This window comes from Dama dama, chromosome 25 (genome assembly GCF_033118175.1).
Source record: "Dama dama isolate Ldn47 chromosome 25, ASM3311817v1, whole genome shotgun sequence".
NCBI lineage: Eukaryota > Metazoa > Chordata > Mammalia > Artiodactyla > Cervidae > Dama > Dama dama.
In genome coordinates, this window is record NC_083705.1 from 30,981,628 (window position 1) to 31,002,466 (window position 20,839).

The 20,839-nt window shown below is 40.4% G+C and overlaps 1 protein-coding gene across 1 annotated transcript in view; it reads left to right on the forward strand.

Annotated features, from left to right (window-relative positions):
- Positions 1 to 20,182, forward strand: part of ANKRD55 (ankyrin repeat domain 55) — a 102,683-nt gene extending 82,501 nt beyond the window's left edge. The window contains exons 8-11 of the mRNA XM_061129774.1: positions 1,037 to 1,204; positions 6,071 to 6,732; positions 17,523 to 17,615; positions 19,719 to 20,182. Of these exons, the coding sequence (XP_060985757.1) occupies positions 1,037 to 1,204; positions 6,071 to 6,732; positions 17,523 to 17,615; positions 19,719 to 19,840 (1,045 nt within the window). The 3' untranslated portion in view covers positions 19,841 to 20,182. The remainder of the gene's footprint in view (positions 1 to 1,036; positions 1,205 to 6,070; positions 6,733 to 17,522; positions 17,616 to 19,718) is intronic.
- The last annotated feature ends 657 nt before the right edge of the window (positions 20,183 to 20,839 follow it).

Genomic DNA, 20,839 nt, shown 5'->3' on the forward strand with positions numbered 1-20,839 from the left:
GAAAAATGTTACTGAGCATCTTTTCATGTGCTTGTTAACCAATTATACACTTTCTTTGATAAAGTATTCCATCTTTTGCTAGTTTTTTAAATTGATTTGTATATATATTTTTTATTGTTCAGTTTTGAAATATTTTACATACTATCTTTGTTGGATGTGTAATTTGCAAATATTTTCTCCCAGTCTCTGGGTTTTTTTTTAAGAAAATGATGGTTTTGCCATTTATCAAAGGTTTAAACACTGGTGAGTATGTATCTACCTTCTGGCTAATGAAGGACTTTCTAAAACATAAAATCATGAAACAAATCAAAAATGAAAAGGTAAATAAATGTGGTTGTTTCTTAAAATGTTTATGGAAAACCACTAAAAGAATTAAAAGCTAAGTAACAAATTAGAGGAAATGTTTTCATAAACCTAGAAAAAACCCAATACCTTAAATATTTTAAAAGCTTATATGAATTAGTAAGAAAAGCTAACAACCTAATAGAAAAATGGACATAGGGCATTACGGGTCATTTCAATGAAGAAACTAAAATGTCAGATAAACATGTATTTCAAAGGTTCTTCCTCATGTTATTTAAAGAAATGCAAATTAAAGCAACACTGAAGTACTAATTTTGCCTACCAAGTTGGCACAGATCTTTGAAAGATGTTGATAACACTTCATATTAGGAAGGAGTAGGGACACAGCTGGTAGGAGGAAAAATTGAGTCAGTTTTCTTGGAAGGCAATCTGGCACTAAGTATAAAGAGCCTTCAAATTGTTCCTCCCCTTTGACCCACTACTTCCTTTTTGAGGAAATTCGCAGAAAGACCAAAGAAGGGGAAAGGCCACAGAGTATCGGAATTAGAGGAGAGGCCTGGGTATACATACACCATCACCCTGAAGCCCCATTTAGTGCATCCCATTTCCACACTGTTAAGTAGCAACAAGTCTGTCCTGCCAGGACCCAACTTTGAGCAGGAGCTGTTGTCAGCTAGGTAACCTGTATCATTCATGTACTCAGACATTGTGCTGTCCCCCCGTGGCCCCCCAGGACACCTCTGCACTGGGCTGCAGCTGCAGGGAAAGCAGACTGTGTGCAGTCACTGCTAGAGCTGGGCATGGACGGCAACCTGCGAGACATCAACGAGAGCACGCCCCTGGCCTACGCCCTGTACTGCGGCCACGCGGACTGTGTCAAGCTCCTCTCCCAAGAGGGCAGGTGAGCACGCCGCGAGGCGCTCATTTTTTATTTCGTCTCAAAGATTTATAAAATTGGATGCAATTGTCTAAACTGCCAAGACCAGCACAAAACGATCTATAACTTAATAATTGTGTTTGCCACTGCCAACTACAAATTGGCACTTGCCATCTACCTCGACAAGGATTAAACCACATGCTTCTGCAGCCGCTGACTTTCAACAGCCCCACCACGGAAAGGAGCTCAAGGTGGAGAGCAGAAATGAAGCTCTCTGTGCCCTGGAATTACTGACAGAACAGGTCTCTAGATAGTTAGATGTTTTCAGGAACCAATTTTATGAGCCCTGTTCTTGCATCTCCTCATATCGAGAAAAGCACAAAAATCTTTCACGGTGACAACTGTTCCTTAGACTAGCAGCAGGCTCCTGCAAAAAGTATGTGCTTGATTGCATGTACTTCCCCTTCACCAAAACCTTCCCAGCCACCTCTGCTCACCACTCTGAGCAGTTTCTCAGAGTGATCAGAAATGCTGTCTCTTGGGCTATAGTCCTCATTTTCCCCCAAATAAATAGTGACTCACAGCTCTCATGTTGTGCATTTTTTTTGATTGACAACAATATCTAACAATGATATGTCCTTGAATCTGTGAAACGAAATGGTAGTAGTAAGCCTGAATGTATCAGCCTAACATTTACTGAACTCTAATCTCTTCTTTCCTTTTTCTCCCTTTCCACATCCGTTTAGGCAATACACTAATTGCTCTTTTGCCTAAATCAGCATTTCTCCAACTCTTTGTTCTCAGGATCCTTTTATACTCAAAAATTATGGAGGACCCAAAAGAGCTTTTGTTTATGTGAGTTACACCTATCGATATTTATGGCATGAAAAGTGTCTAAAACTGAGACACTTTTGATAAAACATTTAGTTAGTAACTTAAAGTGATAATAACCCATTACAAGTTAAGATTAATACCATATTTTTAGTTAAAAATAAATTATTCTTCAAAACCATCCAGAATAAGTGTGATGAAAAGAGCAGCTTTATTCTACTTTGCTCTTCAATTCTCCTTGATAGCTTTATAGAAGCTTAATAGAATACAGCAGGATTCCCACATCTGCTTCTGCATTCAACCCATTGCAATGTGACTGTTTTGACTGAAGTGTATGAAAATAATCTGGCCTCACATAGACACATAGGTAAAAAAGGGAGGAATATTTCAATAGACTTTTGAGATAACTATGGATACTTTTCCTCTGATACTACACCAAAACTTAACAAGTAGTATTAGGTTGGTACAAAAGTAATTGCAGTTTTACACTGTTGAACTTTGCCATTTGATATTGGGGTACATTCTTATAAATGTGGTTATGTTATACAACATTCTAATGTGCATTTCTCACTTTATGTCTTTTTTCTAATGACTTATTACTTGCTGTTTCTTTTATACTTATTTGGACTATAGAAATGTTGTTAGACAAAAAGCAAATTTGAATGATTTTTTTATTTGAGTTAAAAATGGGTTGCAAAGAAGCAGAAACAACTTGCAACATCAACAACACATTTGGGCCAGGAACAGCTAATGAACATACAGTGCAGTGGTGGTTCAAGAAGTTTTGCAAAGGACGTGAGAGCCATGAAGATAAGGAACACAGTGGCTGACCATCAGAAGTTGACAATGAACAACGGAGAGCCATCATCAAAACTGATCCTCTTACAGCTACACGAGAAGTTTCCAAAGAATTCAGTATCCACCATTCTATGGCTATTTGGCATTTGAAGCAAATTGGAAAGGGGAAAAAGCTCAATAAGTGGATGCCTCATGAGCTGACCGGAAATTAAAAAAAAAAAAATTGTCGTCTTGAAGTGTCATCTTTTCTTATTCTATGCAACAACAAGAAACCATTTCTTGATCAGATTATGACATGCAAGAAATAGTGAAATTTAGACAACAACCAGTGATGACCAGTTCAGTGGTCGGACCAAGAAGCTCCAAAGCACTTCCCAAAGCCAAACGTGCACTAAAAAAAGGTCGTGGTCACTGTTTGGTGGTCTGCCGCTCGAGTGATCCACAGCAGCTTTCTGAATCCCAATGAACCCATTACATCTGAGAAATCTGTATCAGGAAATCAATGAGATTCACTGAAAACTGCAATGCCTGTAGCCAACACTGATCAACAGAAAGAGCCCAATTTTTCTCTATGACAATGCCCGACAACATGTCACACAACCACCACTTCAAAAATTGAACGAATTGGACTACAAAGTTTAGCCTCATCTGCCGTATTCACCTGACCTCTTGCCAACCGACTGTCACTTCAAGCATCTCGACAACTTTTTATAGCGGAAATGCTTTCACAGTCAGCAGGAGGCAGAAGATGCTTTCCAACGGTTCATCGAATCCCGAAGCATGGATTTTACGCTACAGGAATAAACAAACTTATTTCTCGTTGGCAAAAACGTGTTGATTGTAATAGTTCTTATTTTGATTAATAAAGATCGGTTTGGGCCTAGTTATAATGACTTAAAATTTATGGTCTGAAACCGCAATTATTTTTGTACCAATCTAATAGTTTCCCAAAGATTAGTTGCAGTGTGGACTTTGTCACCTTATCAGTGAACTTTTTGAATTCTGTTACATTAAAATCCATTCATCTCTCTAGCACCTTAAATGTGTCTTATACCTATGCATGATTTTATATCTTGCATTGGTCATTTGAAAAACATTGGTTTGCTTAGTTATGAAGATCTTCCATTAAATAATACATTTCATTTTACAACATTAGAAAAAAAATCACATTTATTAATGTCACCACTGATCTCATCAGAAAAGGTTTTATGTGTCAGGAAGCTATCAAGCTCAAAGTATGCATACAAATTTTTCAAAATTTCTCATTTTTTGCATGAAAGTTAGATTTTTGTCATTGGCAACAATTACTGTCAATTGTTTACCTTGAAATGACAGACTCACTCTGTTCATTTTTGAAAAATTAAATGCCCAACTCCAAATAACCATAGCTTGCCTAGAAGCCATTGAAATGATGTTTCATGGGGGAAAAAAGTATCTAGTTCCCCTCAAACAATTCCACAAATGTTTTACCTTAAAACATCCATCATATATTAGTATAGGGTTGTTGTTGTTTAGTCGCTCAGTCATGTCCAACTCTTTGTGAACCCATGGACTGCAGCACTCCAGGCTCCCCTATAGTCCACCATCTCCCAGAGTTTGCTCAGACTTATGTCCATTGAGTTGGTGATGCCAGTATATAACAGAATTGTTTATGAGTACTTTCTATTTTGTCCAAAAAAAAAAAAAATGCATCTCAAGTATCAATATTTAGTAAAATGAATAACTTTTACTGGGCATTATTAAATTAAATAGCAATTTTGTTTTAATGAAAGTCTATTGTTACTACTACCTTGATTTGTGCCAAAGAGCCTATTGTTTTACCCATTTGCTCTCTTGCATGCTTGGTGTAAAAAGCAGTCCAGTGAAAAAGACAACATCTTGATATTATTATGAATGTAGTTTTAACCTCATGAAGCCTGTCAGAGACCTCACCTCCAGGGTTCAATGAACCACACTTTGAGACCCACTGGCCAAAATCACAACCTTAATAGGAAGAGGAGGTTGATTGTAGAAGATGCTAAAGTAGCATTAGCATTTAGTTAATTTAGTTAGCACAGGGGCATAATTCTATATGGGAAAACTTGGAGGAATGCTAGAGATCTCCTGGGGTTCTCTCTCTGGTACTGTCAGGAGGGCAGAATCTGTGTTTCATATTTCACAAAGCCTTTTGGAAGGTAAAAGGAGGAAGATAAAAATTTGTCACAGGAGTAAAGATTCAATTATACACTGTGTGACCTACAGGAAAAAGAAAAAATTTCATTAGATGTGGCCAAAATGAGGAGTGATACTTTTCAAACCACAGGTTACAATATCTCACTGCAAGGAGTAATGTTGCAATATTGCTTTTAGGGCATGCACACAGGTCCGGTTTCATCATTAACCCATACCGCAGAAAGCACTAAATCAATTGTGGCCTCAAAAGAGAATAACACAGAAATTTCCAAGCAACAAAAACAGCATAGTGCCTCAGGGAAACTCCACACAAGAAGAGCCAGCCAGCCAACTGCAGATCTTTTTCCCTGCAGAATTTGCCTGCCCATTGGACACTGCTCACTTTTCTTCTGCTGCCACGCCCAAATTCTGGCATACACACTTCCTGTTCAACAGCCCAAGCCCAGACAAAAGCTTCCCTCCTTGGCTTTCTTTGGTATGTTTTATTTTAAGTGTTTTTCAATAGGAAATTTAGTAAAAACTCAACAGGAAACAAATAACACACAAACTGCGTAAAATGGGCAGGCTTCCTGAGGTGGATAATGTCAGAGCTCTGCCCTTATCTCCGGGGAGCCTTTTCAGAGAACGCCTGAAAAAAATCAGACTCCCCTCCCCCAGCTCTGCAGCCTCCACCCAGCTGCTAGCTAAAGCCTGAACACAACATTTGGCCTTTATTTCTTTGACTTAAAGCTGGCACTCCTACTGACTGGCCTTAAGAAGTAAGAGCAGTAACCCCTGAAGGTATTTGGTATTTTCCGCTTACTTGATTCCCTGGCAAAAACAAATTTTGAAAGGATAGTTCCTGAGGGAACAAGCAAAGTCTAACTAAGAAATATTCTAATTATGGACAGTGGACTGACCATGGCAAGGAAGGGGGTGGCAAAGGGTGCTGTGAGTAGCTTTCGCACATCGCCTTTAACTTGAGAGGGCGCTGAATGACTTTGAATGATTTCCTTCCTGGAGATGGAATAGAGGGAGGTATTTTGTTTGATGACTGCTGTTGTGCCACTTCCTGTTCTCACAGAGCATCCTTGTTTTATATTCCTGTAGAACAGAGCCTCCTAGACCCCTTCCTGCCCAGAACAGTAGACCCCAGAAGAAGGAGGGACGGTTCAGCATGCTCAATCAAATCTTCTGCAAGAACAAAAAGGAAGAGCAGAGGGCTTATCAGAAGGACCCCAGCAGGGACTGGCACAGAGGGGAGCACGCCTCGGAAGTCGATGACATCATCACCACCTTTGACAGCAACGTGGATACCAACTGCCAAGAGCAGCCTGGTGAGCAGGTGGCTATGGTTGACTTTAAGAAGAGGACCTCAGAAAACTCAAAATATCACTTGCCAGAAAAGAAGCCTCTGGCCCGTAAAGGGCTTCCACCAATCAGAACACAGAGCCTCCCACCCATCACCCTGGGCCATAACTTCCTGACAGCCTCCCAGGGGGCCACTTCCCATGCTGGCCTGAGCTCTGGTACTCATCATGCGGCCCAGCGATCTCAGAAAAGCCGAAGTGAGCAAGATTTGTTGAATAACAGAACTGGCTGCCAGGCATTGCTAGATAACCCTTGGAAAGGTGATTCTCACCCGGTGTTCTATAAAGCCTGGACTAGGTCTTCATCTGACAAGCTGCTAGACAGGTTGCTCACCAGCAGATCTGGCCACCAGGAAGTATCAGGGCCCCCACATCTTCCTCATCTACATAATCCTTCATCAGGTAATGTCCTTCCTCATTCCTGACAGATTCTGTACAAGAAACATGTCATACCATCCTGAGTAAGGAGGGAGAGTAGGTAGCCTGAAGGACTTCCCTTTAGTCCACTGGATTCAGGATGTCAGGCTAGGCAAACAGTCTGCTTTTCCAACCTGAGGACAACCATCAGGTAGAAGCATGTGCCTTCTCATCTTATCCCATCCCACCAAATATGTGTGGTGACTGGCAGATTGGAGCAGGAATATTATTATCTCCACCAGCAAGGATTCTTAAGCAGGGATACTTGCCAATATCACCTACAAGGGGTTGATTTGTTTGTGTGACTGTTTGCTTTTAAATCAGGTGTTCAATGCCCACTCTGGGCCCACTGAACCAAAATTTTGGTGAGGCAGAAGGGAAAAGAGTAATGCCTTCCACGTGTATGTGTAGAAAGGGAACACATCACACACTTATGTTTCAAGACTCCAAACACGTCAAAGGACTACCTGGCAGTTCTCCCTCCTGTGTCTGCCTGCAGCTATGTAGTGCCCCTCATCCAAAGCAAACTATGTTATTAATTTTTTGCAAAAAAAAAAATTTTTTGCTTATCCTTCCAGAAGTATTTTATATGTATTTAAGTATTTGTATATATACATATATATACATTTTAAATAAATAAGCACATCACACTAAAGAATCTATATTTTTTACACATACAAGCAATATATATGTGTCTACTTTTCACCCATTTCTAAACAAACATATCACACTAAAACTTTTATTTATATTTTTTTAAATCACCCACAGGTGATTCTAAGGTACAGTGGAGACTAAGATCTATTGTTCTAAAGCACAAGCTTCAGGACAGCTTCCAAAACCAGGTCATTACTATAATATCTTATTTTGTCATCAAGTGAATTAATCACTAACATTTAAAAATCATGAAGTTTTCACGTAAAAATTTAAATTTCTAGCTTTTCCTGAGAAATTGAAAAATCTAGCAACACTAAACACAAATTCCATTTGGCAATAATTGGCTAGATCTGAGTAACCAGTATCCCTATGAACAACATTTGGACATCACTGTCCCCAGTTCAGCCCAGTCCACACCACTCTCTAGTCTCTTTCCATGGAGTGTCTGTTGTTCTTTATCAATAAGTTTCTGTTGTTTTTCTTATAGTGGGGTTAAGAGGTAAAATGATATGTTTCTTGAATCCATGTTTCTTTCAAAAGTAGAAAAGTGAAAGACCAAGAGGGTTTATATATATTTTAAGAAGTAGATGTGATCCATATATCTTTGGAGGTAAGAACTATTCCTTCCCATTTAATATGCAGCATGAGTCTGACTCTCCTCACTCATTTACACGTGCCTGGTGTCTGAAACCTGTGAGGCAGCATACGACTTCTCTCATATTTATTTGTATTTAAACATATTTATTTGAATAAATACATGACGGCTATTTCCTGAGAAGAACTTCCCTCAAGGTCTTCCTCCTCAGAGCACTGGAGTGTGGGTAGTATTCCTTGTGTTCTGTGGAGGGGTAAGGAAGCAAAGATATTGGTTTCCTGTCTTTTATCACTTTGATGGCCTCCAGGGCCTTGGCTCAGGCTGCCTTCTGGAGTTAGTCCTGTCCTGGCTAATATCTTCTTTTTAGAAAAAAAAAAATTTTTTTTTTTTTTTTTTTAGATTTTTGAAAGCCTTGTTCTTTTTCTGTTCCCAGGACAGCCTGGGGCTGTTTTCTCTTTATCAGTTAGAATTGGTTCATCTGTTGTAACAGAAACCCAAAGTAACAGTGGTTTAAGCAACATAAAAGTTTATTCCTCTCATATGAAAGAAGTTGAATGTTATGGTTCCCAGTGCTTGGTGAACCATGATCACCAGAGACCCATGCTCCTTCCATCTGTATTCTCTACAACTTAACCTATGGTCTTTATCCTTTGGAGAAAGAGCAGGAGAAAGGAGAGAGGCAGGCAGGGAGAAAGGAAGACAGGGAGGGGGAAATGGACGTCCCCAATCTGAATTATCTCCCATTAATAAGTTATCTCCTATCACTTCTCGGCCTTTTGGCTAAGAGCAAGTGTAATGAGTTATTGTCCATAAGTCCTAGAGTCTACTTCCATCTCATTGACCAGAACTTTAGTCACATGACTGCCTATCTGCAAGGGAGACTGGGAGTTGTTGTCTTTTAGCTGATCATATGACTGTACCTCTAAAACTGGATTTTCATTTCTAAGAGAAAAAAGGGAGTAGATATTGAATAGAGAATTCATAGATTCTGTCACATGTGCCATCTAAAACTTTCCATGTTACTTAAAAGAAAATTCAATAAAGTTGATTTGAGGATTGATTTCACTTTTCCAATGAAGTAACTTGAAAAGTCCCTAGGGGCAGGAAAGCAGAAAAGGGCTAGCAGAATTCTCCAAGGGAATGTTAAATGATTAGCTGTGCCTGGATCAAAGCTTTTATTTTTTTCAACCAATGTTTTTGAGTGCTGATAATAACTAGGAGCCATTCTAGGTAACTGAGTCATGACAAGATAAATATCCCAGGAATCTTCAGTCTATAAATGAACTTTCAGGAACATGGATTTTCTAAGTTGATCATACAACTCACTTTAAATTGATTTTTTTCTCATGTTTACAGATGAAAATCATAAGGGTTTTAAATGGAAAGGACCCTAGTCTTCACTCATTCTTTAAATGATTTTTGAGTGTCTATTATTATAATTTGTCAAGAGGCAGCATATCCAGTGGTTAAGAGAAAAATTCTTTTTTTTTTTTTTCTTTTTTTTGGCTACCACATGGCTTATAGGATCTTAGTTCCCCCGATAAGAACTGAACCTGGGTCCACAGCAATCAAAGACTTGAGTCCTAACCACTGGACCTCCAGGGAATTCCCCAAGAGAGGTCTTTTAAAGTCACACTTTTGTTGTTGTTTTGTCCATAAGTCCTGGCTCTCTTTTACTTGCTGTTAATGAATCTCTCTGAACCTTTGTTTCCCCATGTCAAAAATGGGAAGAAATACCCAACTTTTAGGCGTGTGAATTGCTATTAAGGTTAAACAAATTGATACATTTATAATACTTAAAATAGTGACTTGAACATAGTACTATATAAATACACACAAATTTGTGGATTTTTTTTTTTAAACTATGTGCCAGGCCCTACACTAAGCCCAGTGCCTTAGACACAAGCTATAGATGATGGCATTTAAGCAAATATACTATTCAACTGCCTTTTTGCTCTCAGATCTAGTCTCTTACTTTCAGCTCTAGTCTGTATCTCAGGAAACTATACCTCCCAGGCTCCCTGGAAGCTGCCTCCAGGTACTTTTGGGGAAGTGCCAGGAGGCATTGGCAAGAGTAAGAGCAGGAGAACGAGGAAAACCAGTGTAGCTCTCCTCAATGTCCCTCTGCTTCCTCTGGAATCCCCAGCAGGGGTTCTACTCCTCCTGCTTCCTCCACACAGCCCCTCACTTGTGGTTCTGGCTCCCAGTAGCTTCTGGGCCTTGGTAATACCAGCTCTTTCTCTTATACTCCAGACTAGAAGTGGTTGCATCCTCCTCCTGTGGTTAATTTCTGGACGTCCTTTAACCTTGTCATCTGGCTTCTCAGCGTTTCCACCACCAGCCTAACGAAATTTCTATATGAAATTGCCTCTCTTTCAGAGGCCTAAAGAAGTCTCCATTTTCCTGAATGAGCCCTGACTGATAAGGCAAGACATGTCATCTCTCTCAGCTACAGTTTTCCTACTCTCTGGATACACAGTCTGGGGCCATTTTGTTTGATAAAGGACTTTCCAGTTATAATGTACATAGCCTAGAAAAGTTAAAACAACTTGTTCAGTCTTACAACTAATTAGTGACATATTCAGAACTTTAACCCAGATCTCCTAAGAAGTTACCACACAGCCTCCTGGTGGCTCAGAGGAAAAGAGTCCACCTGCAATGCAAGTAGATGAGGGTTCAGTCCCTGGGTTGGACACATCCCCTGGAGGAGGAAATGGCCATCCACTTCAGTATCCTTGCCAGGGACAATACCATGGACAGGGGAGCCTGGTGGGTCCATTGGGTCACAAAGAGTCGGGCTGAGCACATACACAATAGTGGTGGAAGTGGTTCAATTGCTAAGTCATGTCTGACTCTGCAACCCCATGGGCTGTAGCCTGCCAGGCTCCTCTGTCCATGGGATTTTCCAAGCAAGAACACTGGAGTGGGTTGCTATTTCCTCGTCCAGGGGATCTTCCCTACCCAGGGATCAAACCCACAAAATAAGGGCTTCCCTTATTTCTGTCTTTAAATCTCAAAATCCAGTTGATAGCATGCTTACCAAATTATTTACGATGTGATTTTCTTAGAAACTACACCATCCTCCCCCAAAGAAAAATATTTCTGCCTTATGGATTTTATTTTTGCAAATATTTTTAACCCAATTTGAGATTTTTTTTTTTTTTTTACAACTACTGAAACTTCCAGACTACAGTTGGGAGAGTTCACTTAAGTGGTTTAAATTGTTAGTTTAGGCGGGTTGAAACTCAGCAAATTTCTGCACTGAGCTCCCATACTTGATGTGAAAACCTAATGTGGTAAAGCAATTGGGTACTATAAATCATACCACTGCACCACTGGCTTGAACTTGGATCGTCTCTCTCCCCTGGATTTTTTCTTTTCCTGCCCTGGGTTTAGTAGAAATAATATGGGCTAGCAGTGATTACTACCGTTTGAATTCCTGGCAGCTAATATCCTGTGCTGACATCAGCAACCCTGAACATTTAGCTGTAATGATTATTGCTTAACATTTATTGAGACCTGTCAGTGGGCTAGATGGAGAGGATGGGGGATAAGGCACTTAACCTAAATGAGGGAATTTGGAGCACATCAGCTTAATTCATTGCAAGCAGCTTTCAGAGAAAATGGAACAGAGAGTTCTGTGGTGTTTGCTACCAGCCTGGTTATTTACAAGTCATCACAAGGAACCTAAGAAAGTGCTTGCTTCCTTTCTCCCTCAAGAGAGAACTTTCTTCTCCAGAATTTTCTAGACTATCCCAGCAACAACTTCCTCTCCTCCCTCCGTAGGTCTGAAGTCGTGACCACCTCTGTTTAAACCCATCAGCAGCTTTGCATCTTTCTAGGACAAAGGCCAGATTCTTTAGCTGGCAAAGTCCTCCAATGTAGCCTGGCCTCACTTGCCTTTCTCAACTTCTGCACCTCCCATTTCAATCCTTCCCCCTGCCCCCATCCCCTTGAACAGTCCCTTGAATATTTCTCAGTTCTTGAGGACCCCATACCTTTTACTCTACGACGTCTTTGCCCGTGTTTTGTTTTCTTTTGTTTTTCTTTTAACCTTCCATCCACTGAGTGCTTGATAGAGTCCTACACTCTTTTAAGAACCAGCCCAAACTTGCCTCCTATGTAGAAGGCTCCTGACTGCTGTGGGAAGTGTGGCCCGTTTTTACTATCCATCATGAAAGAATCCCTCCTCCCCCTTGTTAAGCCTCCTCGGAGGCAGTGAACCACAGACTTCCCCTTCAACAGCACTGCAGGAGAGGAGCTTCTAATCCCCATTTTAGAGATGAAGAAATTGGAGGATTAGAGTGGTTACCCCACCTGCCTAAGGTCATAAGGTAGCTAGGAAGTGGCAGAGCAAATGTTTAAGCAAGGTCTATGGGATTCAAGACACATTGATCTCTCTAGACCCTTCTTTTCTCTGTGATATCTTCACAGCACTACTCATGGCCTTCAAAAGTACTTTATCTGTTTCTATTCCCATCAGCCACTTTGAACACCTTGCTTTCTCTTTGTACTCTAGGCTCTGGAATGCAAAGAGTTTGCAATAGATGAGTGCTGTGTGTATTTGTTATTATTATTAATCTTCATTCTCTTCTATTTCCTCATTTAACTATGAGAAAATTTTCTGCCTTTTTATTCTAAGACAGTGGTCATCCTTCATAGGCTGGACACTCGCTGAAAGCGCCCGCAGCACAGATAAGAGATCTCTGAACTATGCACATTCTACCTTGTTCGTCAAAACTGAGCAAAATGTCAGGGTGGCAAAAAGTTTAACTCTCCTCGCACCTCCTCCCAAATCACTGCTGAAGTCCCTCTCTGCCACTTCTCCCATCCTATCTATACCATTTTGGCCCCTAAGGAGGCAGCATGGTGTGAATTTTAGGTCCAGACAGACCTGGGTTGGGTCCAGATTCTGTCACTTCCTGTCATATGACCTTGAGCTCCATTCAGAACTCCTCCAAATCACAGTGTCCTTATTTGGAAACTGGGGATGATAGTACCTCTCTCACAAGGGAAAGTGACTGTTAGGATTAAATGAGATTACATATATAGCAATTAGTTCAGTGTTTGACCATAGTAAGTGCTCTATAGCGTTACCCGTAATTATCATCTCATTTTTGGTTTTGCAAATTTCTGCTCCAGTGTTCATGGATAAATAGTCAGTATGAGTTGATACAGGTTTTACTGTAATTCTACTCAGGAATTTTTTTTTTTTTTTTTTTAAACAATGGCTTATGAGCTTCCCTCATGGCTCAGATGGTAAAAGCATCTGCTTGCAATGCAGAAGACCTGGGCTTGATCCCTGGGTAGGGAAGATCCTCTGGAGAAGGAAATGGCAACCCACTCCAGTACTCTTGCCTGGAAAATTCCATGGATGGAGGAGCCTCGTAGGCTACAGCTCATGGGGTCAGACAGGACTGAGTGATTTCACTTTCACTTATGAGGTTACTTAACCTTCAAAGTTCAAAGGAATAAAAACATAAGGCAAAATGTACACCCAGGAGACTGGAAATTTTGCTTAATATTGCTCAAATGACACTGCTCAGATGACCACCCCTAAAAATCTACCACTGGACTCACTGAAGCAGATAGGGGGTGGATCTTTTCCCCCTGTTGTAAGGACTGCTTTACCCAAACAGAAGACTTAAACCCTATGGGCCTTACTGTAGTGACTCTGGTTCCTACTAGACTGCTAAGTAAAAGATCAAATGAATACATGCCCCACTCTCTAGGAGATCATATTTTAAAATGCCACAGAATAACACTGTAATAATTGCTAATGTTTATTGTTTACTTTATAAACTAAATGCTTTACCTTTGTTCTCTTAGTTAATCTTTATAACAACTGGAAAAGACAGAGAAAGCTATTATCCACTTTTTACATATGAGGAAGTTGAGACTGAGAGAACATCACTTGCTCAAGTTGGGAATTAAGCCTAATCCTATCTGATCCTGTTGTCCTTGTTGTTCATTCACTCAGTTGTGTCCAACTTTTTGGGACCCCACAGACTGTCCTTTACCATCTCTCAGACCTTGCTCAAACTCATGTCTATTGAGTCAGTGTTGCTGTGCGACCATCTCATCTGTCATCCCCTTCTCCTGCCTTCAAGCTTACCCAGCATCAGGGTCTTTTCCAATGAGTAGGCTCTTTTCATCAGGTGGTCAAAGTATTGGAGCTTCAGCTTCAGCCTCAGACCTTTCAAAGAATATTTAGGACTGATTTCCTTTAGTATTGACTGGTTTGATATCCTTGTAGCCCAAGGGGCTCTCAAGAGTCTACTCCAACATCACAGTTCGAAAGCATCAATTCTTTGGTGCTTAGCCTGCTTTATGGTCCAACTCTCATATCCATACATGTCTACTGGAAAAACCATAGCTTTGACTAGACAGACCTTTGTTGGCAAAGTAATGTTTCTGCTTTTTAATAGGCTGTCTAGGTTGGTCATAGCTTTTCTTCCAAGGAGCAAGAGTCTTTTAATTTCATGGCTGCAGTCACCATCTGCAGTGATTTTGGAGCCTAGAAAAACAAAGTCTGTCACTGTTTCCATTGTTTCCCCATCTATTTGCATGGAGTGATAGGACCAGATGCAATGATCTTAGTTTCCTGAATGCTGAGTTTTAAGCCACGTTTTTCATTCTCCCCTTTCACTTTTATCAAGAGGCTCTTTAGTTTTTCTTCACTTTCTGCCATGAGGGTGGTGTCATCTGCATATCTGAGGTTATTGATATTTCTCCCAGCAATCTTGATTCCAGCTTGTGCTTCATACAGCCCAGCGTTTCTCATGATGTACTCTGCATACAAGTTAAATAAGCAGGGTGACAGTATACAGCCTTGACTTACTCCTTTCCCAATTTGGAACCAGTCTGTTTTCCCATGTCCAGTTATAACTGTTGCTATTTGACTTGCATACAGATTTCTCAAGAGGCAGGTCAGGTGGTCTGATATTTCCATCTCTTTCAGAATTTTCCAGTTTGTTGTGATCCACAGAGTCAAAGGCTTTGGCGTAGTCAATGAAGCAGAAGTAGATGTTTTTCTGGAACTTGTTTGCTTTTTCTATGATCCAACAGATGTTGGCAATTTGACTTCTGGTTCCTCGGTCTTTTCTAAATCTGCCATGAACATCTGAAAGTTCACGGTTCACATACCACTAAAGCCTGGCTTGGAGAATTTTGAGCATTACTTTGCTAGTGTGTGCGATGAGTGCAATTGTGCGGTAGTTCGAGCATTCTTTGACTTTGCCTTTCTTTGGGATTGGAATGAAAACTGTGACCTTTTACAGTCCTGTGGCCACTGCTGAGTTTTCCAAATTTGTTGGCATGTTGGGTGCAGCCCTTTCACAGCATCATATTTTAGGATTTGAAATAGCTCAACTGGAATTCCATCACCTCCACTAACTTTGTTTGTAGTAATGCTTCCTAGGCCCACTTGACTTCACATTCCAGGATGTCTGGCTCTAGGTGAGTGATCACAGGATCATGGTTATCTGGGTCATGGAGATCTTTTTTGCATAGTTCTTCTGTGTATTCTTGCCACCTCTTCTTAATATCCTCTGCTTCTGTTAGGTCCATACCATTTCTGTCCTTTATTGAGCCCATCTTTGCATGAAATGATCCCTTGGTATCTCTAATTTTCTTGAAGAGATCTCTAGTCTTTCCCACTCCATTGTTTTCCTCTATTTCTTTGCATTGATCACTGAGGAAGGCTTTCTTTTCTCTTCTTGCTATTCTTTGGAACTCTGCATTCAAATGAGTATATCTTTCCTTTTCTCCTTTGCCTTTTGCATCTTTTCTTTTCTCAGCTATTTGTAAGACCGCCTTAGGCAACCATTTTGCCTTCTTGCATTTCTTTTTCTTGAGGATGGTCTTGATCACTGCCTTCTGTACAATGTCATGAACCTCTGTCCATAGTTCTTCAGGCACTCTGTCTATCAGATCTAATCCCTTGAATCTATTTGTCACTTCCACTGTATAATTGTAAGGTAGTTGATTTAGGTCATACCTGAATGGTCTAGTGGTTTTTCCCTACTTTCTCAATTTAAGTCTGAATTTGGCAATAAGGAGTTCATGGTCTGAGTCACAGTCAGCTCCCGGTCTTGTTTTTGCCGACCATATAGAGCTTCTCCATCTTTGGCTGCAAAAAATATAATTAATCTGATTTTGATATTGACCATCTGGTGATGTCCATGTGTAGAGTCTTCTCTTCTGTTGTTGGAAGAGGCTGTTTGCTATGACCAGTGCGTTCTTTTGGCAAATCTCTGTTAGCCTTTGCCCTGCTTCATTTTGTACTTCAAGGCTGAATTTGCCTGTTACTCCAGTTATCTCTTGGCTTCCTACTTTTGCATCCCAGTCCCCATGTGCTAATAAATGTTTAGTAGGTGGCTGTTCAGAGAAAAATCGGTGCTTGTTGATTTCCCTGATGTAAGTACTCCCACTATGGCTGATGTCAGTCAAGCCACTAAGTGTGATGTCAACCATCTCACAAAATTCCTGAAAATGGGTATGCACAGCTCCAGCATAGCACTACTGGTCATTTAAATGATATATTCCAGGTCTCCAAAATGCTTTCATTCACTTCTCATCTTCCATCTCATGATTCGCAATCCTAGATTCATATTAGAATCACCTGGGAGCTGAAACAAATCTGGCATCCTATCTAGCCCCTGAGATACTCATTTGATTGGTGTGGTTGGTGTTTAGTCAGAGTAGCATCTTTTTTTTTTTTTAAACTCCTCAGATAACTTCTCAGCGAAGCCAGGATTAAGAAACACTGATCTTGAAGAATATATCCTACTCATCACCCACTCTTCAACACAGATTCACAAATACATGATACATTAATACACTATTTTATTTTTCAAACTTTTGAGTTTTGTGCAGTATATGACCAACTGTGCTTGGTTTTTTGTTTTTTTTTTTCTTTTTTTTTTTTTTGGCTGCATTGGGTCTTTGTTGCTTTGTTTGAGTTTTCTCTAGTTGCCATGAGCAGGGTCTAGTCTTCATTGCAGTGTGCGTGCTTCTTTTTGCAGTGGCTTCTCTTGTTGCAGAGCACAGGCTCTAAGTGTGTGGGTTTCAGTAGCTGCAGCACACAGGCTCAGTAGCTGTGATTCCCAGGCCATAGAGTGTGTGGGCCTCAGTTTGCTCTAGAATTCAGGCTCAGTGGTTGTGGCGCCCAGCCTTGGTTGCTGCAGAGCATGTGGAATCTTCCTGATCCAGGCTTCAAACCCATGTCCCCTGCATTAGCAGGTGGATTCTTATCCACTGTGCCACTGGGGAAGTCCCTAATTGTGCTTGTTTATAATTTTTTTTTAAAGCTAGTTTACTCAAGAAATGATTTTGGATACATTTTTCCTTTCACTTAAATGGTGACTGGCATGTGATAGAAACTGAATATGGTGTAGTTATTTTGTTGTTAACATCATAAATTTCATGATCTATAACACCTTGTATGATTCTCTAATCCACTGGATTTTATCATTTGCACTTGGTTGAGTCTCAGATGATTGACACAAATTATGTTTGTCCCCAGGACAAAATTTTCAGCATCTCTCCCCAAACAGACCCAAAATCAGGGATCTTCCTTTCACTCGGAACAACCTAGCTCCCCTACCAGACCAAAAATGTAAGTATTTTCAATCTTCCTCAGCTTCCTTTGCAAATAGTAGTGCTGTTATTAGGACTAAATGTTATTTCGGTTTAGTTTCATTTTTCCAAGAGAACATCAAGTACCAAAACTTGAAAATTATAGGAAAATAGACTAGAAACAGTCTTTAAAGCTCCATCCAACATGGTAATGCTTGTTTAAAAGAAATACTCACTTCCTTGAGGAATTTTTATGTTTGGACTATAAAAACAATAACAGAAGTTTATTTTGCTATGTACTATTTAATGTCTTTAATGCTTTAAAAATTATTCTAAGACTGGCTTCCTGACATTGTTTTCCTTACTATGTTGGACAGAAAGAAATATGTGTTACCTCTGTACTCACAGGCTGTGCAGTCCTTAGCAGAAAGGAATAATCAAGTATGATGTTCATCAGGTTTACTTTTGGCATTATTTTATACAAAACTTCTCCCAATATAAACTGTTACTATATTCTATTCACCAAGTGATCAAGTTTGCCTGTGCCTAAGTATTATCTGGGGTGCTTGTTATAAAATGGATTCCAGGGCCCCACACTCAGAAATTCTGAGTTTGTATATGCTTATATCTGTACTCTGAGACAGTGTAGATTAGAAAGCTGATTCAGAGAGGTCACATGACTCACCCATTATTATTTAGGCAGTAAGTTGCAGAGCTACAGGATACTGAGTCAGCTGCTTCAAGAAACAAATAATACTCACTGGATTCTAATTTCCTTTCTTCCTGTTCTTCCTATCCCAACACACTGGTTTACAACCTGTGTGCAAGTGCTCGCATGCACATGTACACACACACACTCTACATCCTCTTAATTGCAGAGATTAGATGACTTAGAAGCTGCTCTATTTAAGACAAGTCCCTTACCCTTTCTTTCCTTCAATTTCTTCCTGTAGCCTGTAAGAGCAGTGCAACCTGATAAGATTGTTGAGAGGATTAAATGAGATGACATGTGCAAAATCCTTGGCAACCATTTGCACAGAGTAAATAAGCAATATATCTTTTCTTCCCCAGACTGCAGTTCAGATGGTACAAGTCAAGAGTTTAGTTTAGTTAAAAACCAAGAACCATGGAGTCTTAGGACAACTCTGTCTTTTTTTTTTCAGATAAGGAAAGGGAGAAGTGAAGATTTGTCCAAAGTCACACACATACTTAGTAGCAGAAACCAAGACCTCTTCCTTGACAGATTATTTTCCTTGCCCTTACTAATTTGTTAAAGAGAGAGTTTTGGATGGTGTGAATTCAATCACTGAATGAAACTCAAGTCTGACCTTGTCTTTAAGCAGAAATGTAGTCACAAAGACATTTAAGGAAAGAGTCACTTAGCCTTAAATCCAGTATGGCCTAGAGAAGCCAAAGAGAGGGGATATTCTTTGGCAGAGCCCAGCAGCTTTGCTTTTCATGATTAAATTTAAGGAGACAGGGAAAGATATAGATCTTTGGTCAACTATAGCTCTATGATAAAGAAATGGAAAGGTACAGTGCCTTTTCTGAAAGAAACCTGAGAACCTTTTGAGGTTTGCATAAAAGCACAGTACAAACGTCTTGGGGCTTATTTAGGGCCTTGTGCTGACTTGGCTTTCAAGGGCTGCTCCACCCAAGGAAAAGAGAACTTTGCCAGGCACACACAGCCTGATCATGTTTTCACCAAACTCAGCCCCGCCTCATATGGCGCATATTTGACTTCCCTGACTGGAGCTTTCTAGGTTGCACCATTGGTAAAGAACCTGCCTGCTCATACAGGAGACATAAGAGACGCGGATTCAATCCCTGGGTCAGGAAGATCCCCTGGAGATGGGCATGGCAACCCACTCCAGTATTCTTGCCTGGAGAATCCCATGGACAGGGGAAGCTGACCAAGAGTCAGACATGACAGAAGCAACTTAGCACGCACACACAACATCCCTGACTATGTATAAGCTTGATATGCAGATACACATGACTTCCTCCTGAAGTTTAGCTCTCTGCAAGAAAAACTTCTTAGAAGCACCTCTATTCCTTCAGATATAACACAGTTCTTCTACCACCATTCCATTCCTAAGGGAAGAAAACCTTGAAAATCTTTCCTTCTATTCTTTCCTCCCAGTTCTGTCTGGAGAACCTCTACGGACCAACCGAGTGCTTCCTGCTATTCCAAGCCAGCGGGGACACAGTCCACCAGCAGAAGAGAGTGACAACTCTGCCAGTTCCACCAATGATGCAAAATAGCTGTGGGTCACTGATTGTGAAAATATAGACATGATCTATTTTCAACTGTCAAAGAACAAGATTACTCGAGTTCCTAAGAACGAAGACTGATCTAGTAAATTGCTTCTATAAGCCATTCATGGTTTTATAACTCAAAGTTCTTTGTTCCACATAAGCACTTAGAATCTTTAATTGTGTATATATAGTAAGTCTGTGAGTTTCTGTGACCTCTACAAACCAAATAAGAAGTCACAGTATGTTATCAGCAGGGAACCTTAGTTATGTTTGGTTTGTTTTGTGGCATGTGTGCTGATTTTTTTGAAATGATTTTCTGTTTTTAAAAAATGTATGCTTTGCTGAATAAAAAAGAAAGCACATTCCATATGTGTTATTTACATTTATTGCAATTCCACTTTGGGTTCAGTTCAGTTCAGTCACTCAGTCGTGTCCGACTCTTTGCGACCCCATGAACTACAGCATGCCAGGCCTCCCTGTCCATCACCAACTCCCGGAGTTCACCCAAACTCATGTCCATCAAGTCAGTGATGCCATCCAGTCATCTCATCCTCTGTCGTCCCCTTCTCCTCCTGCCCCCAATCCCTCCCAGCATCAGGGTCTTTTCCAACGAGTCAACTCTTCGCATGAGGTGGCCAAAGTATTGGAGTTTCAGCTTCAGCATCAGTCCTTCCAATGAACACCCAGGACTGATCTCCTTTAGGATGGACTGGTTGGATCTCCTTGCAGTCCAAGGGACTCTCAAGAGTCTTCTCCAACACCACAGTTCAAAAGCATCAATTCTTCGGTGCTCAACTTTCTTTATAGTCCAACTCTCACATCCATACATGACCACTGGAAAAACCATAGCCTTGACTAGACAGACCTTTGTTGACAAAGTAATGTCTCTGCTTTTTAATATGTTGTCTAGGTTGGTTATAACTTTCCTTCCAAGGAGTAAGTGTCTTTTAATTTCATGGCTGCAGTCACCATCTGCAGTGATTTTGGAGCCCAGAAAAATAAAGT